The sequence below is a fragment of the Lipotes vexillifer genome, unplaced genomic scaffold (assembly GCF_000442215.2).
Source record: "Lipotes vexillifer unplaced genomic scaffold, Lipotes_vexillifer_v1.1 scaffold54, whole genome shotgun sequence".
Classification (NCBI taxonomy): domain Eukaryota; kingdom Metazoa; phylum Chordata; class Mammalia; order Artiodactyla; family Lipotidae; genus Lipotes; species Lipotes vexillifer.
In genome coordinates this window covers 386691-405095 of record NW_006789324.1, presented here as the reverse complement: position 1 = coordinate 405095, position 18405 = coordinate 386691, and the positions used below count along the sequence as shown (strand labels likewise).

General features: G+C 36.3%; 1 protein-coding gene across 1 annotated transcript in view; it reads right to left on the bottom strand.

The window, feature by feature from the left end:
* Window positions 1-10881: 10881 nt before the first annotated feature.
* Window positions 10882-18405, bottom strand: part of PRKAA2 (protein kinase AMP-activated catalytic subunit alpha 2) — a 57622-nt gene continuing 50098 nt past the window's right edge. The window contains exons 7-9 of the mRNA XM_007462563.1: window positions 14870-15374; window positions 13022-13148; window positions 10882-11756 (exon numbers count right to left, since the gene is read on the bottom strand). Of these exons, the coding sequence (XP_007462625.1) occupies window positions 11518-11756; window positions 13022-13148; window positions 14870-15374 (871 nt within the window). The 3' untranslated portion in view covers window positions 10882-11517. The remainder of the gene's footprint in view (window positions 11757-13021; window positions 13149-14869; window positions 15375-18405) is intronic.

Genomic DNA, 18405 nt, shown 5'->3' with positions numbered 1-18405 from the left:
TGCGGGCTCAAGAGACTGGGAAACAGTGTGTGTCGGCATTCCAGCACTTGTTTAATGAGCCATGTCCAAAGTTAGAAATCACGCCTTATGGCACCTAGTCAGTTGTGCAGATGGTTAGTTTGCTTCTAATGCTTCTAATGTTAGTACACGAGTGTTTACAATTTCTAGATGTTGTGCGTTTAAATTGGGTGTAATTTAATTCTGAAAAGTAAATAGTATAACCAACATCTTTTAAATATTCCAATTTAAGGTATAATCTCAAAGCAGGACATTTATATACCAATTTTATCACAAAACTAAAATCAGACAATTGCTGCCCCAAATTGGTTTCTATGGGAATAGTATGCTGAAAAGTAGTTTTTCCCTAAATTCACCCAACATTTTGAGAATTGCCTAAATATATTTAATAAAATTTAAATAATATATATGCTGTATCAGTTTAAAATGACCATTTTACCTATTTTAAACAACAGAGTATTATTTTGTTCATGCCCAAATATCTATTAAAATAATTCATAGGTATTTTTACTTACAGAAAGTAAAGAAACATAAATAAGCTGAGCCGTAAATAACATTCTGTTTTTCAGATGATGTACACTGCCTGTTAGGGTGATTCTGCCCTTCAAGGGTATGACCCATGGCCTCATCCTTTATACTGTGAGACTATTTTTTAAGCTTCTATGTTCTCTTATCTTCTTTTTCTTGTTCCAAATGGCACGTGCCAATAAAGGCCAAGCTTATTCTAGAAGACAGGGATCAATAGTATTCATAAAGTTGAGAGAGGAAGATAGATAGGTACAGAGATTATTACAAATAACAATGATAACAACAAACACACAACATACAGGTGACACTGAAGCTTGGTCTTTAAACACATATATTTGCTAGACAAGACACAGAGATGGAAAAATCCATGCTCTGCCTGGTGACCAGGAAGAAATTCAAGGTAAAAGGAGTATAGTGTATCTATCTATCTATCTATCTGATAGGAAATGGCAAGTGCTGGAATGGGGTAAGTCAGGGCTAGAATGTGACAGAGTTCACTTGGACTTTTTTTCCTTTAGAGAGTAGGAACCATTCAAAGGTCTTAAGCAGGAAGACAATGCCAGGTGTCCGGAGAAAAAAGGGGGAAAAAAATCATGGCAATATGGGTGAAAGAAAGATTATGGATGACAGATCAGAACGAGGAGAGACTAGTTAATTTTGCAATATTCGAGGCATTAAGACCACTAGACCTTAAGACAGCAGCAACAGAAATATATAGTTTCAGGAGCCCCATTAGAGGTAGAAGTGAGAGAGAAAAGGAATTAGGAAGTGACTGACTGACAGACACTGACATTTCTTTTCTGGGAGATGAGATTAAAGCTGGCACCAAAGAAAGAGTTCTTAGAATATATTTCTGCTTGGCCCCCCCCCCCCGACCCTGGATTGAATTTACTTCTCAGTGAGAGGCAGGGCAACCAGGCAACAGCAGCCCTCTCCCACACTGTGGGCACGGTGGAAGAGGAGGACATGGGACAGGTATGGCCCATGGGCAAGGTGGTAAGCCAGAGGCAGTACCGGGCTATGTTGAGCAGACACCATTCCTGCAATAATCCTGTACAAAAGAGGATCAAAACCTACATAGCACACTTGCCACCGCACCAAAACATGAAGGATCTTAAATCCTGAGGTGGCGGTGGGACTACATTTTACCTGACATAGGTTTGTCCCATGCACATTCCATCTCATCACATGGCCTCTTATTCTAATTCCGTGACTCAGCTCTGAGTCTCCATTTCCTCATCAGTAAAGCAGGGCTAATAACACTCGCCTTGTCTACTTCTCAGGGTTGCTGTCAGGCTGTAATGTAATAATATAAATAAAAGCATCCTAAAATCCTTAATACAAAATACTGTCTGAGTGTTGTTATTTTTAGTACCTGGCCTTTTCTGAAGTCGGAAGATGCTGAACACAGAAACAGGTTTTTGAAATTCAGAGGTTAAGACTTGAAAGAATGGCTAGGATGTAATAATTTTACACAGATAGATACACTTAACAGGCTTTTGAAACTGAACACTTTTCTATGTTTTTTGAAGTATAAACCATTTGGTCTAATATAAACTAGTACCTAATTACTATTTATTGATATGGAATACATTTTTAGGAAGAACATTCCATCCCCATCAAAGTAGTTGTTTCTATTTCGCTATCAGCCACATTTCTTCCATTCTTTATATCATGGCACTGAAACTAAACTTCATACACTATTAATCTACAAGGTTCTTTAATGTAAACATTATAACTGACGTTTCAGTAATGTCTCAAGCAAATGTCATCTGTCGCCCGGAAACCCTCATCTAGCAGAACATTTCAGTGGAAAAACTGAGTTTCTATTTTACTGTTTAATTTTGCATAAAAAGAAATCATTAAAGATGAGAACACTGTTGGATAAAAGCTTACAAAGGGGCCTGACCCTAACAGAGGCTTCCACTGGGCCTCTCATTCATTTACAGGCCGGGCCACCAGCAACCTGTTAACATGCACCACCAAAGCTGTCCCTTCGTCCTTTCTGAGTACCTCTGACACACTTGGTCTTCCAAGTCGACATAGCATTCTCTTGAGCAGGGCCTCTCCCGCACATGTTCAGAACTTTTAAAACATAGATTCTGAGGGGAAAAAGAGGAAAAGCAAAAAGTCAATGTATAATGACAAATTCCTAAGAAGTGGTTGTTTCTGGGTAACAAGGTTTGGATGATTTTTTTTTTCAGCTTCTTCAAACTTCCTGTACTCAGATTTCCTACGCTAAGCATGTATTACCCATACAATTTAGGAAATAATAAAGGAAAAAAAGTATTCACTAATTAAAAACAAATCTGTTCTTCTAAGTAAGTTTGGATAAAGCAAATTGAAATCTTATATAGCTTGACTCTGATGTGTTTTTAATGAGAGCTAGCATATATGTTTCAAAAAGTTGCTTTTAGATGATACAGAAATATGGGAGGTGACCATCATAAGCACATAGCACCACATCTACATTGCTTGTTCTCTATTCTCAGCAGCCTTCAGTGTAAAATAATTTTGTTGTAAACCTGAGGTCTTCTATGGTAAGCAGAATTTTGGCCGCCGTGATCTTCGTGTCCTGGTTTTAACACCTGTGAATATGTTAATGTGACTTGGAAAAAGAGGGACCTTATAGATGAAATTAAGTTTGCTACCCAGCTGGCCTTAAATAGGGAGGTTATCGAAGTGAGCCCTATTTAATAGCACGGGCCCTTACAATCAGAAGAGGAAGGCAGAAGAGTCAGCCAGTCAGAGATGTAGTGAAGAGGCAGGCGACATTTGCAGCATAAGCCCCCTGTCAGTCAGTCACTGGCTTTGAAGGTGAAGGGAGCCATGGACCAGAGAATGATGCTGGGCTCTAGAAGCTGCAAGTGATCCTTAGCCAAGAGCCACAAATGAAATAATGGGACTGCAATCCCACAGCAGCACAGAACTAAATTCACCACCAACTTGAATGAGCTTTGAAACAGACTCCTCTGCCCCAGAACCCTGCCCTACCAATGCTTTGGTTTTCAGCCTGTGTGACTCGACGCAGAAACACCAGCTAAGCCCGCCGAACTTCTGACTTACAGAACCGTAAGACAATAAATTTGTGTTGTTTAAGTCACTGTTTGTTTGTAGTAACTTCTTATGGCAGCAATAGGAAACTAATACAATGGCTAAAGTTAGAAACTACAGTGTACAACAAGGAAGACAAAAGTGGGCAAAGATGGTATGGACTCCTCTCCAAGGAATCACAGCAAGCAAAGTTCTACAATGGCTTTGTCTGTAACTATTAATTGAGTTGCAGAATATTAGCTTAACGACTGAACAGAAACAAAACAGCTTTCAAATTAACCAGAGACTTTAATTTGATTTTGTGAAAAAAGCTTATAAGTAATCAGATGATAGGCTGCTTTTCTCTTTTGTGTTTGTTACCTATGAGTTTGTACAGTGCAAGTATTAACTAGGGAGAGCCTATAACTATGAAATGCTGTGTAATGCAAGAAGACATCTTTACCACACAGTTGCTGGAAGACATTCTTCCCACTGATCATTTAACACTCACAAAAAATACATAACAAACAAAACTGAACTTTGAATCTGTGGTCATTAAAACACAAAAGCACTAAGAGTCTGGTCTTTTTTTCCCCTTCCTGAAATAATGAATTATAGAAAATGATCCCAATTTCAACAGTTAAAAACATTATTTTAATAGATGATATGTAATCAAGTGCTTCGGTGGGTAAATGCATCAGCCTATGGGATTTTTTTTTTTCCAAATATGGGCTAAGAAAGAAAGAATGAATGCAAAGTGCTCTTGAAAAGTTTTTGAACAATTAATATCCAATCTTACATTTTCTTATGATTGTCATGGACACAACCTAATGGCTGTTAACTTTCAGTTTTGTTTGTTGCACTCAAAAAGTCACTGTATGATATTTAAGCATACATAATATAGAACACATTCTTCCTAAAACATTAAGATTACTATGCTTAGAGTTCACAGTTCTCTAGCAATTTTACATTAAACGCTCAAAACATCATACAACCGTAGATATTTGTGAATAGTCTGGAGAGAAAGCTGTATTTTGGTACATTAAGGCACCTTCAGCCAACAGTTTAAGAAGTTCTGAATATCTGCTGCAACAAAAGACAAATTTGATATTTGGATGTTCGATACTTTCAAGAAATTTTAAAAGTCCCTTAAAATAAGAATACCATAATTTGTGAAACTGTGGTCTTAAACATTTTTACCATTATATTCTTACCACATAAGACTTCCTAAAATCAAGATACTCATCCTATCAGTATCAAAGATATCTATTCAAAAAAAGGAAGGGATTTACATTAAATATGATGATAAACCCTGTATTTTAAACAAGGGCCTTCAGTTTCTCACACACATCTGTGAGGTAGGTTATTATCCACATTTTGTAGATTAAAAAAACTAAATGAGGTTAAATGACTTGCTGCTGTCAAGCAGCCAAACTGAGAATCAGATTCAAAATTAGATTTTGCTCTTTGCTCTGAATTCTTTCTTTCCTTTACAAACTTTTTAAAGGGTTGAAATATAAAGACTGCTATTCATTGCATTCATTTTAAAAACATGAAAAGGCAGCCATACTTTTACCAAGGTGACTTAAAAAGTGAAGCAACATAAAACAAACAGAAAAACACATTTAGTGAACAATTTCTGACAATGATAGTGAGGTCTGGCCAAAGGAAACTGAAAACAAACAGGCGAAAGCAGACAATGTGACTGTGGAGGACAGATTTAAGGAAAAATGAGAGGAATTAGGGAAAAAACACAGTTTAAACAAGTTTTTGACTAATTATTAGTCCTACAATTCAAGAGAAAAGGCACAATTAATTAAGGTGTTTTTGTTTTTTTAGTGGATCTGTTTTTTCCATCTTAGGAAAATGTTATGTGTCTAGAAAAATGGACTTTCTTTGTAACAAAACTTAAAAAGGACTTTTAGCTGTGAAAAATGCATGCTTAAATTAGCAGCAAAAATTAAGTACGCAGTTCTCCTTGGCTAGAATGTTCCTATTCCTTCCTTGAAATTTTTCTTTTCTTCAGTCTTTTTTTTAAATACATCTTTATTGGAGTATAATTGTTTCACAATACTGTGTTAGTTTCTGTTGCCCAACAAAGCGAATCAGCCATAGGCACACACACGTCCCCATATCCCCTCCCTCTGGAGCCTCCCTCCCATCCTTCCTTGAAGTTTTAAATCGACACAAAGTAGCAAACCGCGAATTAAAAAATTTGACAAGGTATGAACCTTGTCAAAATTCTCTGTATGTTCAAAAGAGTTGTCATGCTAGGATATTCTATAAGCACTTCACTTTTTTTCCTGGAAAGAGCATTCTGCTCTCGGATTTCCTTAATTGCATTTTTTCAAATGTAACTTAAATTTACTTACCCTGCTTGTCCAAATAACCATGAGCTAATTCCATAACATCTGAGCTGCTTGACATATAAACGGTAGTTACCAAAAGTCACATACACAATCACGGCTGCAAACTGGCATTGCTACGCAGGCTGGCAGTAAACATTAACATTGGCTCATGAAATTAACACAGCCCCGCAGTCTAACTTCTAGACCCAGCCTGATTCTTATCAGGTTATGACTGAAAAAGTTTAATTAAAACTCAACATAGTCTAGACTGTGGGTCCTGTTATTTATGTTATTACTGTTCAGTGGCATCAAATGCATTATAATTATATGGGGAAAGGCTGGTAAGGATGCCAGCAACTTGCTTAAATAAGATACACTTTGAAAAGCTCAAACATAAATTACATTTTAAATTTTTATAAGGTTTAAAAGAATCCATATCAAGCCAATAATAATTAGGTAGTCTGTGAATAGAAATATACTCTATGAAAATAGCATCTTATCATCTAATATGCATATAAAATGAAAAATTATCAATCTATCTCTATATGAAATTTAGATAAGCCTAATTTAGATGAACAGTCCAAAACTACGATAATTTAAGATAGGAGTTGGGGCTAGTTTTACTTTCTAAAAAATCTTTGCTATGAGAATCATATAAATAAAGTTAAAGGAAGAATCATGTCCTAAAAAGTTTCTTCAGTATTTTTTAAGCACCCTCAATAACTTAGAAGTACTTAACAAAAATCAATATGCTAATCATAAATACTTACGATAATTACATCTAGTTAGTACAATCAACTGGTTCAAATAATTAAACTAAAAAATATTCAGTTAAGATTACTTCATGTCACTCTAAGACTTGAAAGCAATACATCTTTATTTTTATTACTCAACTATGCAGATATTTCAGTGATTCCGACTGTTTTTCCCCAGAGGAAGGGGGCATATAAAGAGCAGTGATCATCATTGAACACTTGTATGGCATTAAAGCCTTGTGAAGAGCTTTCTGGTCCTGCTTTCTCATCTGGAAAATCGTTAACTCACAAGGTTACTGTAACGTATTCAATAAGTTAATAGAAGATACGGAGGGTCTCTGGATCTAAAAATCACTATTAAAATGTATGGAACACTCCAAATTAGTAATCCTTTGCTTTATGGCAAGTACACATGACATTTTAACATGTTTGGTTTTCTGGATGATTTTTACCATTTGTATTCCAGGGAGGCAGCTGTATTTAGAAAAATATTTTAGTATATACCTTCAAAACACCTCGCCAAACAAATACAGACCATTCACACTAGTATAAAACCTCTAAATGTGTACAAAGTGAGCACTAAGACAAATCATATGAAAGGGCAGAGAAGACCGAACTTTAAAGCTGAAAGGTAACTCAGAGGTCTTTTAATCTATCCCTCCCACTTTAGAGGTTACAAAAATGAGGCCCAACACAGGATGTGACTTACAAACAGATTGCACAGATCCCTCAGACAGAATTTTAGAGTTTCTGAGAACTATTATTAAAGTACATTCCCTATTTTAAAAGTCACAGAGTGACAGAATGATCAGGTAAAGAAGTGCCAAACTGAAAACGTGGAGGTCTTTCTTTAAAAAGAAATAAAAACAGACAAAACTGTGAACATGTCTGGCATTTAGATATTGAGATTTCACAGCCATTAACAGGATTTAAATTGTTAACCAGTGAATAGACAAACATGCAGTGTCTGTGGTAGGCACATTCCAAGATCTTATATTTTATAAATGGAAGGTGCATTGCTTATATTAACTCAATATACTGTACATTTACAGATAAATCCAAATAGTCAAAAAATCTGTAACAGTTGTCTATGATTATCTTCTCAATTATGTCTCACCTAATAAAAAATCAATTTGTATTCCCTGAGTACAGACTGGCTAGGGAATAAGAGAAAGCAAGCCCAGGATCATGTAACTGTCCCAGGAAACCTATGTGCAGAAAGGGGAGAATTGTCTGTACTACATATAGCCAATTCCCTGACATGGAATACTGTTATTTCTGAATAATTTAGGCTCTTGGATTCTCTTTATAGCTGGCAAGTATCAAGGAATGTAAACACTAGTGGTTACAAAAATGTCTCAAAAATTTGTTGATGAAAGCAAAAGCCCAACTTATAATATAATAGTTTGCCTCCCTCCCTCCCAACATATCTAATTTGGGATGTTGTTTGTTTCTTCATTAAAGAATAACAGGAATTAGATCTAAATATGGTGTTCTATATATAAAAGTATTTAGAAAACGTTCACTGACTATACTTTCTGGAAGTAAGAATCAATGTTATTGACTCATTACTCATAGAGCCATAAGCATTGGTTATAGTCTCTTAGACAATTTTTAGAAGTAATCTTGTTTAAGGTTTTTCAGTTATCCATTCAACACAAAAAAGAATAAATTTTGCTCTCCACAAAATACCACAACCTGATTAAGAAAATCAAGGTGCTATGAAACAAGTTGTAGACATATAAAATTCTACGAATCCAGCATTCACTCAAGATGAATATGTCTACAGGCTAAAGTGAAATTATTCTGATTTTGAACCAGATTCTCTCCAATAACTGATAAGGGAGAAGGAAATCTTAATTTTATTCTTATCTACCCATTATGGCAACCTGGTACAATAATTTTCTTAAAATAGTATTTTTCAAATATGTTTTTCCCCAGGGGATAGTAAGTTTAAAACCATGTTTACATGAATCTGGGCAAAGCAAGATTAAACAAAGTTAAACGGTTTTCTTTTTTTCACAGAAGGACTCGGCAAAGGCTTTATGCCCACCTCCTTTGTCATCTTCAAGCAGGAGAGTAACATGCATCATTTTCCAAACCTGCTCAATGAAACCCCCTTTCTACAGAGCATCTGACAGAATGCAGTTTGGGAAATGCTATTCTAGGAGCAGGATGGACTCCATTTCCATGATACAGCTAAGACTTTATCTGTAGCCTAATAATAGAAGCTCTCCTCCAGAATCTTAAGGTGAAGAAACTGTTCCTACCCCAGGTCTGTCTAGCACATGCCACATCCACAATTACCCAGTTTACAAGACTGAAATGTGGGAATTTAGCAACTGATTTCCTTCCCTCTCCCTGCTCATTAGCAACAAAGAGTCTCCTATGAAAATGTTCTAGCCCCGTTATGCTGGGCTGAGCCTCCTGTAATCTTCTCTCTACAAACAAAGTACTATGCCATCTACATTCACAGAAGAGCTGTGCTCTAAAAACTTAAGGACACAAGAACCCAAACTGTGACCCTTGGTTCTCCTAAAATTCAACAGATGGCTACCAAAATGTAGATATTCATAAATACTGGCAAGAATGAGAAAATAGTAAATAACTTTTTAACTCTTAAAAAACATGACAATCATCCATTTAAAGCAATTTTGATATAAGTTTCTAACATTTGATTCATTAGACTAAAGAAGAAGTTAAAATGCCACTGGATTCCTTCCTACCGTTTCTCTGTCTTAAAAATTGTTAGGGATTTTGTCATTGGGAATAAGGAATCAGATTAATTCCTTATTTTGAAGGTCACCCCATTCATAGGCAAGTATTATGAGGTGGCCCTGTTTTTCCCAAAAGAGGTATTTACACATTTGTTGAGGCCAAAATTATGCCATACCTATATGCAGCAGGACTGCTTTTCCCTATAAAAATATTCACAAAAAAGTATCCTTCGATGCCACTAGATGGCAATCTTTCAAAGGTTTAAACTTAACACATCTTAACTGCAACCCCACCCTCTTTCCCAAATTGGCTAATAAGGATTCCTTGTATTTTGATATTAAGTCAGGCTTAGATGTTATATAACACCATTTTAAAAAAGTTCTGCAAAACAATATGATGTGACACACTGCAAACTCCTGACTCAAAGCTCTTTAAAGACAGACATACTTGTCTTTCATAAACACAAGAGAAATTTGGTCTAACATTCTCATTTGCTTCTTGGTAGAAAACACATTATTTTTGGCAAAGAGAAACCTGTCAAGGCAATGTCACTTTTTGTTTTCAAGAGCTTAATCTTTTATAGGGTAAGTCAGGTGAATGAGATTATTAATTATAACATATTAAACAAGACAAATGAATAAATACAAATTTGATAAATTATACATAATTTTAAAATTAAATATTTTTAATAAAACAAAATATAATCAATAGGCTATTATATACCCTGCTGATTATAGGTTTTTTGTTTTTTTAAAAAGCCTTAATAAAACCTGCACAAAGCCAAAAAAAAAAAAAAAAGTTTGGTTTTTCATTTAAAAGCACTGGCGCGAATACATATATGTATATATGTAAACAACACATATATTTATTCAAGAGAGAATTTTTTGATTGTTTAAGGCTTCCCTGCCCTACCAGGTTCAACAGTGAAAGTCACAGCCTACCAAGCTTTGGAAGAACACAAAAGCCCGTAGGGCCAGAACAGTGTTTCAAACTGGATGGCTAGCAACCAAGATATAGAACAAAGAAAGAGAACCAGAAAAGATTTCAAAGCTGAGTCAATTAGCCACTAAGGATCAAACAATAAACAAAGACAAAGGTGACTAGGGAAGGTGAGGGAGGGGGGTGAATACAGTAACAAACTTCTGACGAATCAGCATTATGGGATGCAACAGGACACACACATACACACAACTCCTCACCACCACACACAATAAGAGATCAAAGATAAGAGTTCTCTTTAAGAGACTGTTGACATTTTGCTTTGTTTCATTTAACTGTCTATTTTATCATGCTTGCTGAAGTACAAAAATAAATAGAGTGAAAAAGAATCTGAGAAACGTAGATTTTGATGGCATGTTGTAAAATGATATAAGTTTATGAAAAAGACAAAGGTGGCTGTAATTCCATATGTTCCAGTACTGAGTAGAACCCTGAAGGCTCTTAAATATGTTATTCAGGAAAAATCTCAAGATAAAACCTCTAGTTGGTTATAGCAGTTTTTAAGGAACCTGGAAATGACGGTTACCTCCTGTTTCAGGACCACAGCCCTTCTGCTGAACACTGGGCAATATTTGCAAAAACTGCTAGCACAACTTGGTTTCTGAAATTTGCAGGGCTGGCTCTTAAGATTTCAACATTTAATTACTATCTTACTAAGGTTTGGTCTATTTTTTTTAATCTTCTTGTGCATAAACACAGCTTAAAGCCTGCTGAAATTTAGGAAGCAAACTGGATTTATCTACACTAAACAGTAAAGCAAGAAGATGTTGCCAAACCACCCTTTGACTGAGATGGTTCACCAGTAAAGGTGTATTAATCATCTGTAGTGAATCCACAATTTTAGATTAACAATAATCTTCATCAGTGTTCACGTATTAAAGATACTACCTATGTAAATTTATCATAGGCAAAACAGAATTACAGATGTCCACAGTAAATGAAATGACAGACTTTTACGTTTTCAGTCATTTCAATGGCGTTGAGCGTCCCCTGGAGATAGTCACAGCTCTCAACCAGTACTGCAGAGTATGTGATATCCATAAGTAAAACAATAATTTAAAGAATATACCTGATTTTTACAGTGCAAAAACAGAAAGATAGAAACTAAGGAAAGATCATCAACGGGCTAAAGTAGTGATCAGACTGGCACACATTTCAAAAAAATCCATGGTGTGACTGCCCAGGCGAGGTGGAACTGAAGACGACGTGCTTCCGATCAGGGAGGCCGTGAGGGAGCCAGAGAGCAAATGGCCCTCCGCAGTTACAGAATCCAAACTGGATCGCGGTCTGTGTAAGCCAGCAGCAGAGCAGGACCGCTGGGGCGTTGAGGAGCCAGACCTCTGCTCCACCACCTCATCTGAAATGAACCAAAGAAGAGCAATTTATATGAAAGGTATATGTGCCCAAGCCCTTCCTATGAAGATACCTTATTCAGAATATTAGGTAAACACATCTGAGCAAGGGCAACCTGACAGCAAATGTCATGTTTCAGTGTTTTAGGAGCAGGGGTGGCAAAAGCTCTTCCCTCCCACAGTCATAACAGACATCACTCACCAATCTCAACACTACCATACGGTCAAAACGTGACTCCTAAATCCTCCTCAACATGGTATTCAACAGTATCCTTGAAATCAAACTGATATCCCTTTCATTTGAAGAAAGCACACCTTTGGAGGATTATTTTCTTGCGTTGTATCAATAGAAAAAAATCATTAAGATAAAAACAAAAGTTACCATTGCACTGATCCTTCAGTGTACATTGCAACTGCCTAGGGGAAGGGGCAAGGGAAATCTTGTTTAAAATGCAGATTCCCAGTTTCCCAGGACCCATCTCCAGAGATTCTGATTTGCTAGGTCTGGGAGAGTTCCTAAGAATCCTCTTTTTAATAAGAACTCTGGGTAATTTTGATGAAGGTGGTCTGGGGACCATATAAACACAGCCATAGTTGATGGCAGTTTAAGAATAAAGTTTAAATGCTGTTGAAAACAACTTCCCTAACTATGAACTCCGTTTTCCTCTGGTTCCATCCAGCGGTGGACTCGGTTTATTCTGCTTGTATCCCACTTGGGCCCCTGCGTGGAGTAAGCACATTTGCTCAGCCAGGTTTGACTCTTGGCACACACGAGGTCCTTGGACATGACCACCTCCGTTGACTCCTCTGCCTCCTGGATGGCCATGGGCACCAAAATCCAGCCCAAATCCCAGGAAAGGCCTATCTGGATACCTTGGCCACCCAAGATGAAAGAAGCTGATGAAGAATGAAGTTTAGATATTATAATGTTTACTGATAAAAGATGAATGGAGAAGTGTGACAAAGAATCTAACAACATCAACTAATTGTAGGTAAAAATTGCTTTCCTGGTGTTCCTCACTTTTCTCCACAGGCAACACTACAAATGACTTTTTTTATACCGAGGAAGCACTTCTTTTAGAGAAGTGCTAGATTAGAGATTTTCCACGTCTTCAATCCTCTTTGTTTCACTTACATTTTTAGTTAAGTCTAGATTACTTAAAAACCAGTATAGAAGACCTACCCACCATGTCTTTGAGGTGGTTTAATATCTTGTCAACTAGTGCCAAGTTTTATCTTCTCAGAGCTCATGCCTGCATGGCTTCCTTACCATCAATGCTTTTAAAGTCCAAAAGATAGCTTCTATTGTCAACTAGGTACAGCTGTAAACTCATTTTCACATAATTGCCAGTCACTGGATTTCTTCTTCTTACACGTAGATGGTATGCATTCACTACCTAAAAGGAAAAATCTTTAAGGAAAAACATTCGAAATAACAAACTACAAAATATCTCCCTTATTCTTATTGCAAAGAATAATATCAAAACAAATAACTGATAGAGGTGGGGTAGAGAGGGAATTCCTGAATGATCTTTTTTTTTTTTAACATTACATAGTAGTTTAGTATTTATTTAATCGCACTAAAAGTACTGTGTACAGCAGTTAAAATTCAAAGGGAACTCAGACACTCTAGAGAGTCCAGCCTTCTTTCCAGATATGCCTCCAATCTAAACCATCAGTAATATTTTGGTTGCCCAAAGGTATCAACTTGGATACCTTTACCTATGAATACAGAATAGACAGAAAAAGGACAAATAACATGTCAATGCTTTGAATCAGGCACTGTTAACAGGTACTGCCACAAAATTTAAGTATCGTAGTAATCTCGTAAAGAAGATACTATTTGCCTTTTGAAGATAATAAAACCTCAACTCAGATAAAGATGATTCTGGTTTTCAAAACATCAAATTAGTTCCAAAAATTTCTCAGTAAGAATTTTTTTTGTTTTTGTTTTCTTTTTGCAGTATGCGGGCCTCTCACTGTTGTGGCCTCTCCCGTTGCGGAGCACAGGCTCCGGACACGCAGGCTCAGCGGCCATGGCTCACGGGCCCAGCCGCTCCGCGGCATGTGGGATCTTCCCAGACCGGGGCACGAACCCGTGTCCCCTGCATCGGCAGGCGGACTCTCAACCACTGCGCCACCAGGGAAGCCCCTCAGTAAGAATTTTAAAGACATTAACATCTCCTTTTAAACTAAATAAAACTGCTTCGGAAAAGGGAGATCTGTTTGTTTTTTTTTAATGGTTTTAAGGAAATATTACTTTGTTTATTCATTCCATGTACAAATAATGAAATAAAAACATGTCAAGTGAATATTTACATGATATGTTTGAAAATTTTTTTCTTCCGTTAAAAGTACATTCACAGTCCTCAAGAAAGGAACAAGAGTAAAAGATACCTGAAAATAAAAAACTGATTTTTCCCCCACATATACTCAAATAGAACTGAAATGAATTTGAGTACTAATTAAAAAGTAAAATGTGGGCTGAGAATAAGAAAAATATACTGCAACTAAGGACTAAAAGAACAAGCCAAATAAGACAGATTTTTCTCAACTTACAGAAAAGTATTTGTTTACTGAATAAATATGTCCTGATGGTATAATTTGTGTCAACCACTTGCTGTTACAGCTACTGGCAAAAAGAAAAAATCCCTCCCTTACAAAGGAGAGAGAAAAGTAAAAACACAGCATCTTTGAAGACACATGACTTTTTATTGTTATGATGCATGCTGAAACAGGTTTTCAAGAGATTTCTCAAGAGATTCAAGAGATTAAATTCTCTTGAATTCAAGAGATTAATTTCTCAAGAGATTTCAAGTTGATTAAAACTTTGTTTCTCAGCCAAGAATGCTATTCTATAATTTAAAAAATACATAGGTCCCCAACATTGACAGTTCTTCATCCTTACAGAGATTTGTTTTGTTTTGTTTTGAATGCACGTGGTACATTATTGGAAAGAATGGGATTTATCAGCCAGAAGCATCAAGACCACTAAATTCATATCTAAATCAAAACCAACTTTTTAAATTGACCTTAGTACTCAACTCAGCAGCTCAGAGCAGCTTACTACACAAAAAATGGCTTCTACAAATGATCTTCATATACTACAATTTCCTACCTTCCATTCAAAATCCAGCTGCTTCATAGCTCGGTAAACTTCAGCCATAATGTCATATGGTTTGCTTTGACTTCGGATTCCAAGATGCCACTTAGCTTTTTTCACAGCTAAAGATTTGGGCTTAGTTGTATTCAGTGCATCCAACGGACATCTTGCTTTAGGGCTGTCTGCTACAAGAGGTGGCATCCTTTCTGGATGAGGTTTCAGGCCTGGGGGAATATGCATGGCACTATCATCCATAAAAGAACCAGTTGGGGGACTAGAGGCGAGGTAGAACTCACTGGCTTGGTTCATTATTCTCCGATTGTCAATGATAAGATGATAAGCCACTGCAAGCTGGTCTTGAGGGTCACCACTATATAAACTGTTCATTACTTCTGATTCTGTACACTCAAATTTTTCACACACTTCTTTTACAGCCTCATCATCAATGACGTTAGCATCATAGGAGGGGTCTTCAGGAAATAAGTAACTGGGCAAATCTTGTTTAAACCATTCATGCTCTCTAGGAAAAATACCACAATACACTAGTGTAAGAACATGCTTTGGCAAGTCCCGAACAATTCAGACATGGGGTAATACAACATAACAGAATCAGAAAGACCTGGTCTCTAGTCACTTACTAGCTATGGGATCCTGGGTAAGTTGATTCATCCCTGCTCTTGAGTAACTATGATTATTCAGACTTGGGTATTTGGCTGACATTTTCTCAAAAATAAATGAAATGAGCTTGTCACGTCAAAGAAAACAACTGGCAGTATTTGTTGCCAATCATAAAATTCAAGCTTTCAAGCAAAATGTTAGAATTTTGTATAATTTGTGTGTCTCCAAGAGTTTGACAGCTTCTCAATACGTAAAGACTACTACTTTTATCATGAAGAGGATAATGACTGTAATTTGATATTATATAATAAAATGTGTCACCATTTGGAACATCAGTCTACGTCAATAACCCAATATTTTCCATATGACCAATGCAAGATGTTACAGAATCACACATAGGCAAAAGATCCACTCTATACAGAACAGACCAGTGGATTTTAATGTAATAAAGTACAAAAGTTCACTGATATGTTTTCTTATTTGATATTGCAATTAACATGTTAAGCTTTGGTTTAATATCAAAGAAAAATATCTGTAACTATCTGAAAGGCTATGAAAATGTTCCTCCCTTTTCCCACCACTTATTTGAGATCCGATATTTTTCCTAGACTTCAACTAATACAACATATTGCAACAGATGACTGAAGAAGCAGATAATGAGAACCTAGCTGCTGTCTCTGATTTAGAGGATTTGAAAAATGTAAAATAAAGGTACTCTTGTCACCATATTTTCTTGTTTTGGAAAATAAGGTTATTTTTCATAAGAGACATATTATTCAGAATAACATGTAGTAGGTTTATTATTATTAAGTGAATTAAATATTTTTAAAATTTCTCAGTTTTGATTTCTAATATGATATTGATAAATACAACCTATATTTAAAAAAAGACTCTTTGGAGTCCTCAATTTTAGGACTGTAAAGGGGTACTCAAACCAAAATGTTTGAGAACCAGTCTCCTAGACCTTATTTTCTCACTCTTCTGGGCCTTTGCACATGATGTTACTATTGCCACCCTAGAATATCCCACCCCTTTTCATTTAACTAACATGTACTATTCCTTCAAGATTGTGTAAGCCTTGCTATATGGTAAATTGGGCACTCCCTAAGCTAAATTTAGATCAGTATATATTTTACCTGAATGCCTTCTACTGACTAATTCATTTATGAATATTTACTAAGGACATACCGTGGTAAAAAGGCACACTCCTTCTCACAGAAATTATATTCTAGCTGAATACAGATTAAACAAACACTCTCAAAAATGAATATATAGTTACAAATATAAAAATCCTGTGATAAAGATTATGAGTGAAAAGTACAGGGTAAAATAAGAGTATATAACTCAGAATGGGAGGTAGGTGATTAAGGAAGCCACTCTCAGTAATATTTAAGCAGATACCAGAATGACTAGAAGTCAGCTAAGCAGAGCTGGGGAACAGGTATTCCCAGCAAAAGAAACAATATATGCAAAGACTCTGAGATAAGAAAAAATTTTGCTATGTTCAAGGAACTGAACTGAGGCCACACTCATGAAATCATAATGAGTTACGGGTTGGAGTGGCAAAAGATATCAGGTATTTCTGACAGCTGGAGGCTATAAAAAAAGGTTTTTGGATGAACCTATGGGTGATGAAAATAACCGAAAGATTTTAAAGAGACAGGCGTGACATGATCTCACTTGCATTCTGTAAAGATCATTCTGATTGTGATAAAGAAATTGAATTGAAAAGATAAGAGTAATAATGATGATGAGGAGGAGGATGCTAGTGCAATAGCCCAAGTGAGAAATGATGGTGTGCCAGGCCTTGAGTATACACACAGAGATGAAACTTCTACAGCTCCTAGTAGATGATGCTATTATAACACTCACACTTTCTTATAGTTGTTACAGTTTTTTTTTTCTCAATCCTCCCCACTAAACTGGGAACTCCTTGAAACAGGGACCATGCCTTATTCACCTGCATTCCAGTAACCAGTACAGAGTAAATGCTCAATAAATGCAGAATAAATGATGAATAGCCAATGAAGTCAAAAATGAATTCATAAATGTGTTTAATTGCTATATCATGATAATAATGAGCACTTAAATAAATGTTTAGTAATAAAAATGACTGGTGAATACTAATTTTTTCAAAAGAAATAATAGAAAAAAACAAATTGTTACACATCTAACATTTTTAAAATATCAATATCAAATAGGGAAGATGAACACTTCTGAATGAACTCCAAAAATTCATTCTTCCATAACATGGAAAAATCAACTTTTTCAGAACTCTGGAAATTAACCAAAGGCCTGTAATAATCTGAGGAGTGTTTAAAAAATTGGCCGAGTCTCAGTAAGAACAGTGAGATCTGTGACACTTTAACACATTTTTGACCAGAGACGTATTACAGCCACAGGTGTTACTGTTAGTTTCTGCAAAAATCCCCCAGTTAATAAAGCGTTAAGTTACTCCATATCCATCTCCTTTCCCCATTTCTACAGTAGTCTTGAAAACCAACAGCCTCACAATCGCTGTAGCCCAAAAAATCAGCATCTAGCAACCACTGGTGGGGTGATGGGGAGAAGAATAGGTTTAGAGTTCTCCAAAAGTCCTATCCCAAGAGAACTGTCGTTATTTGACATGGCTGGCAGATCTCTGGAAACCTCTACACTCAAGCCCTGTCTTCATCTGACCTGACTCAGAGCTCCCTCTTCAAAGCCTTCTCCCCAGAACATTTGTCAAAAACAATCAATGGCAACTGTCTAACATCCCAGCTGCTAAAAGCAGCAATAAGAGTTGGAGCAAACAAGAAGCTCATCAAAAAACTAAAAAGGAAAAGTTAGGGAAGTAAATTCCATAGGGGTCCTTGAAATACTCTTACATAATCCTGGGACTCACAAATGCAGGGCTGTGTTCATCTCCAAGAAAGGCCCTGATTCTCATCACT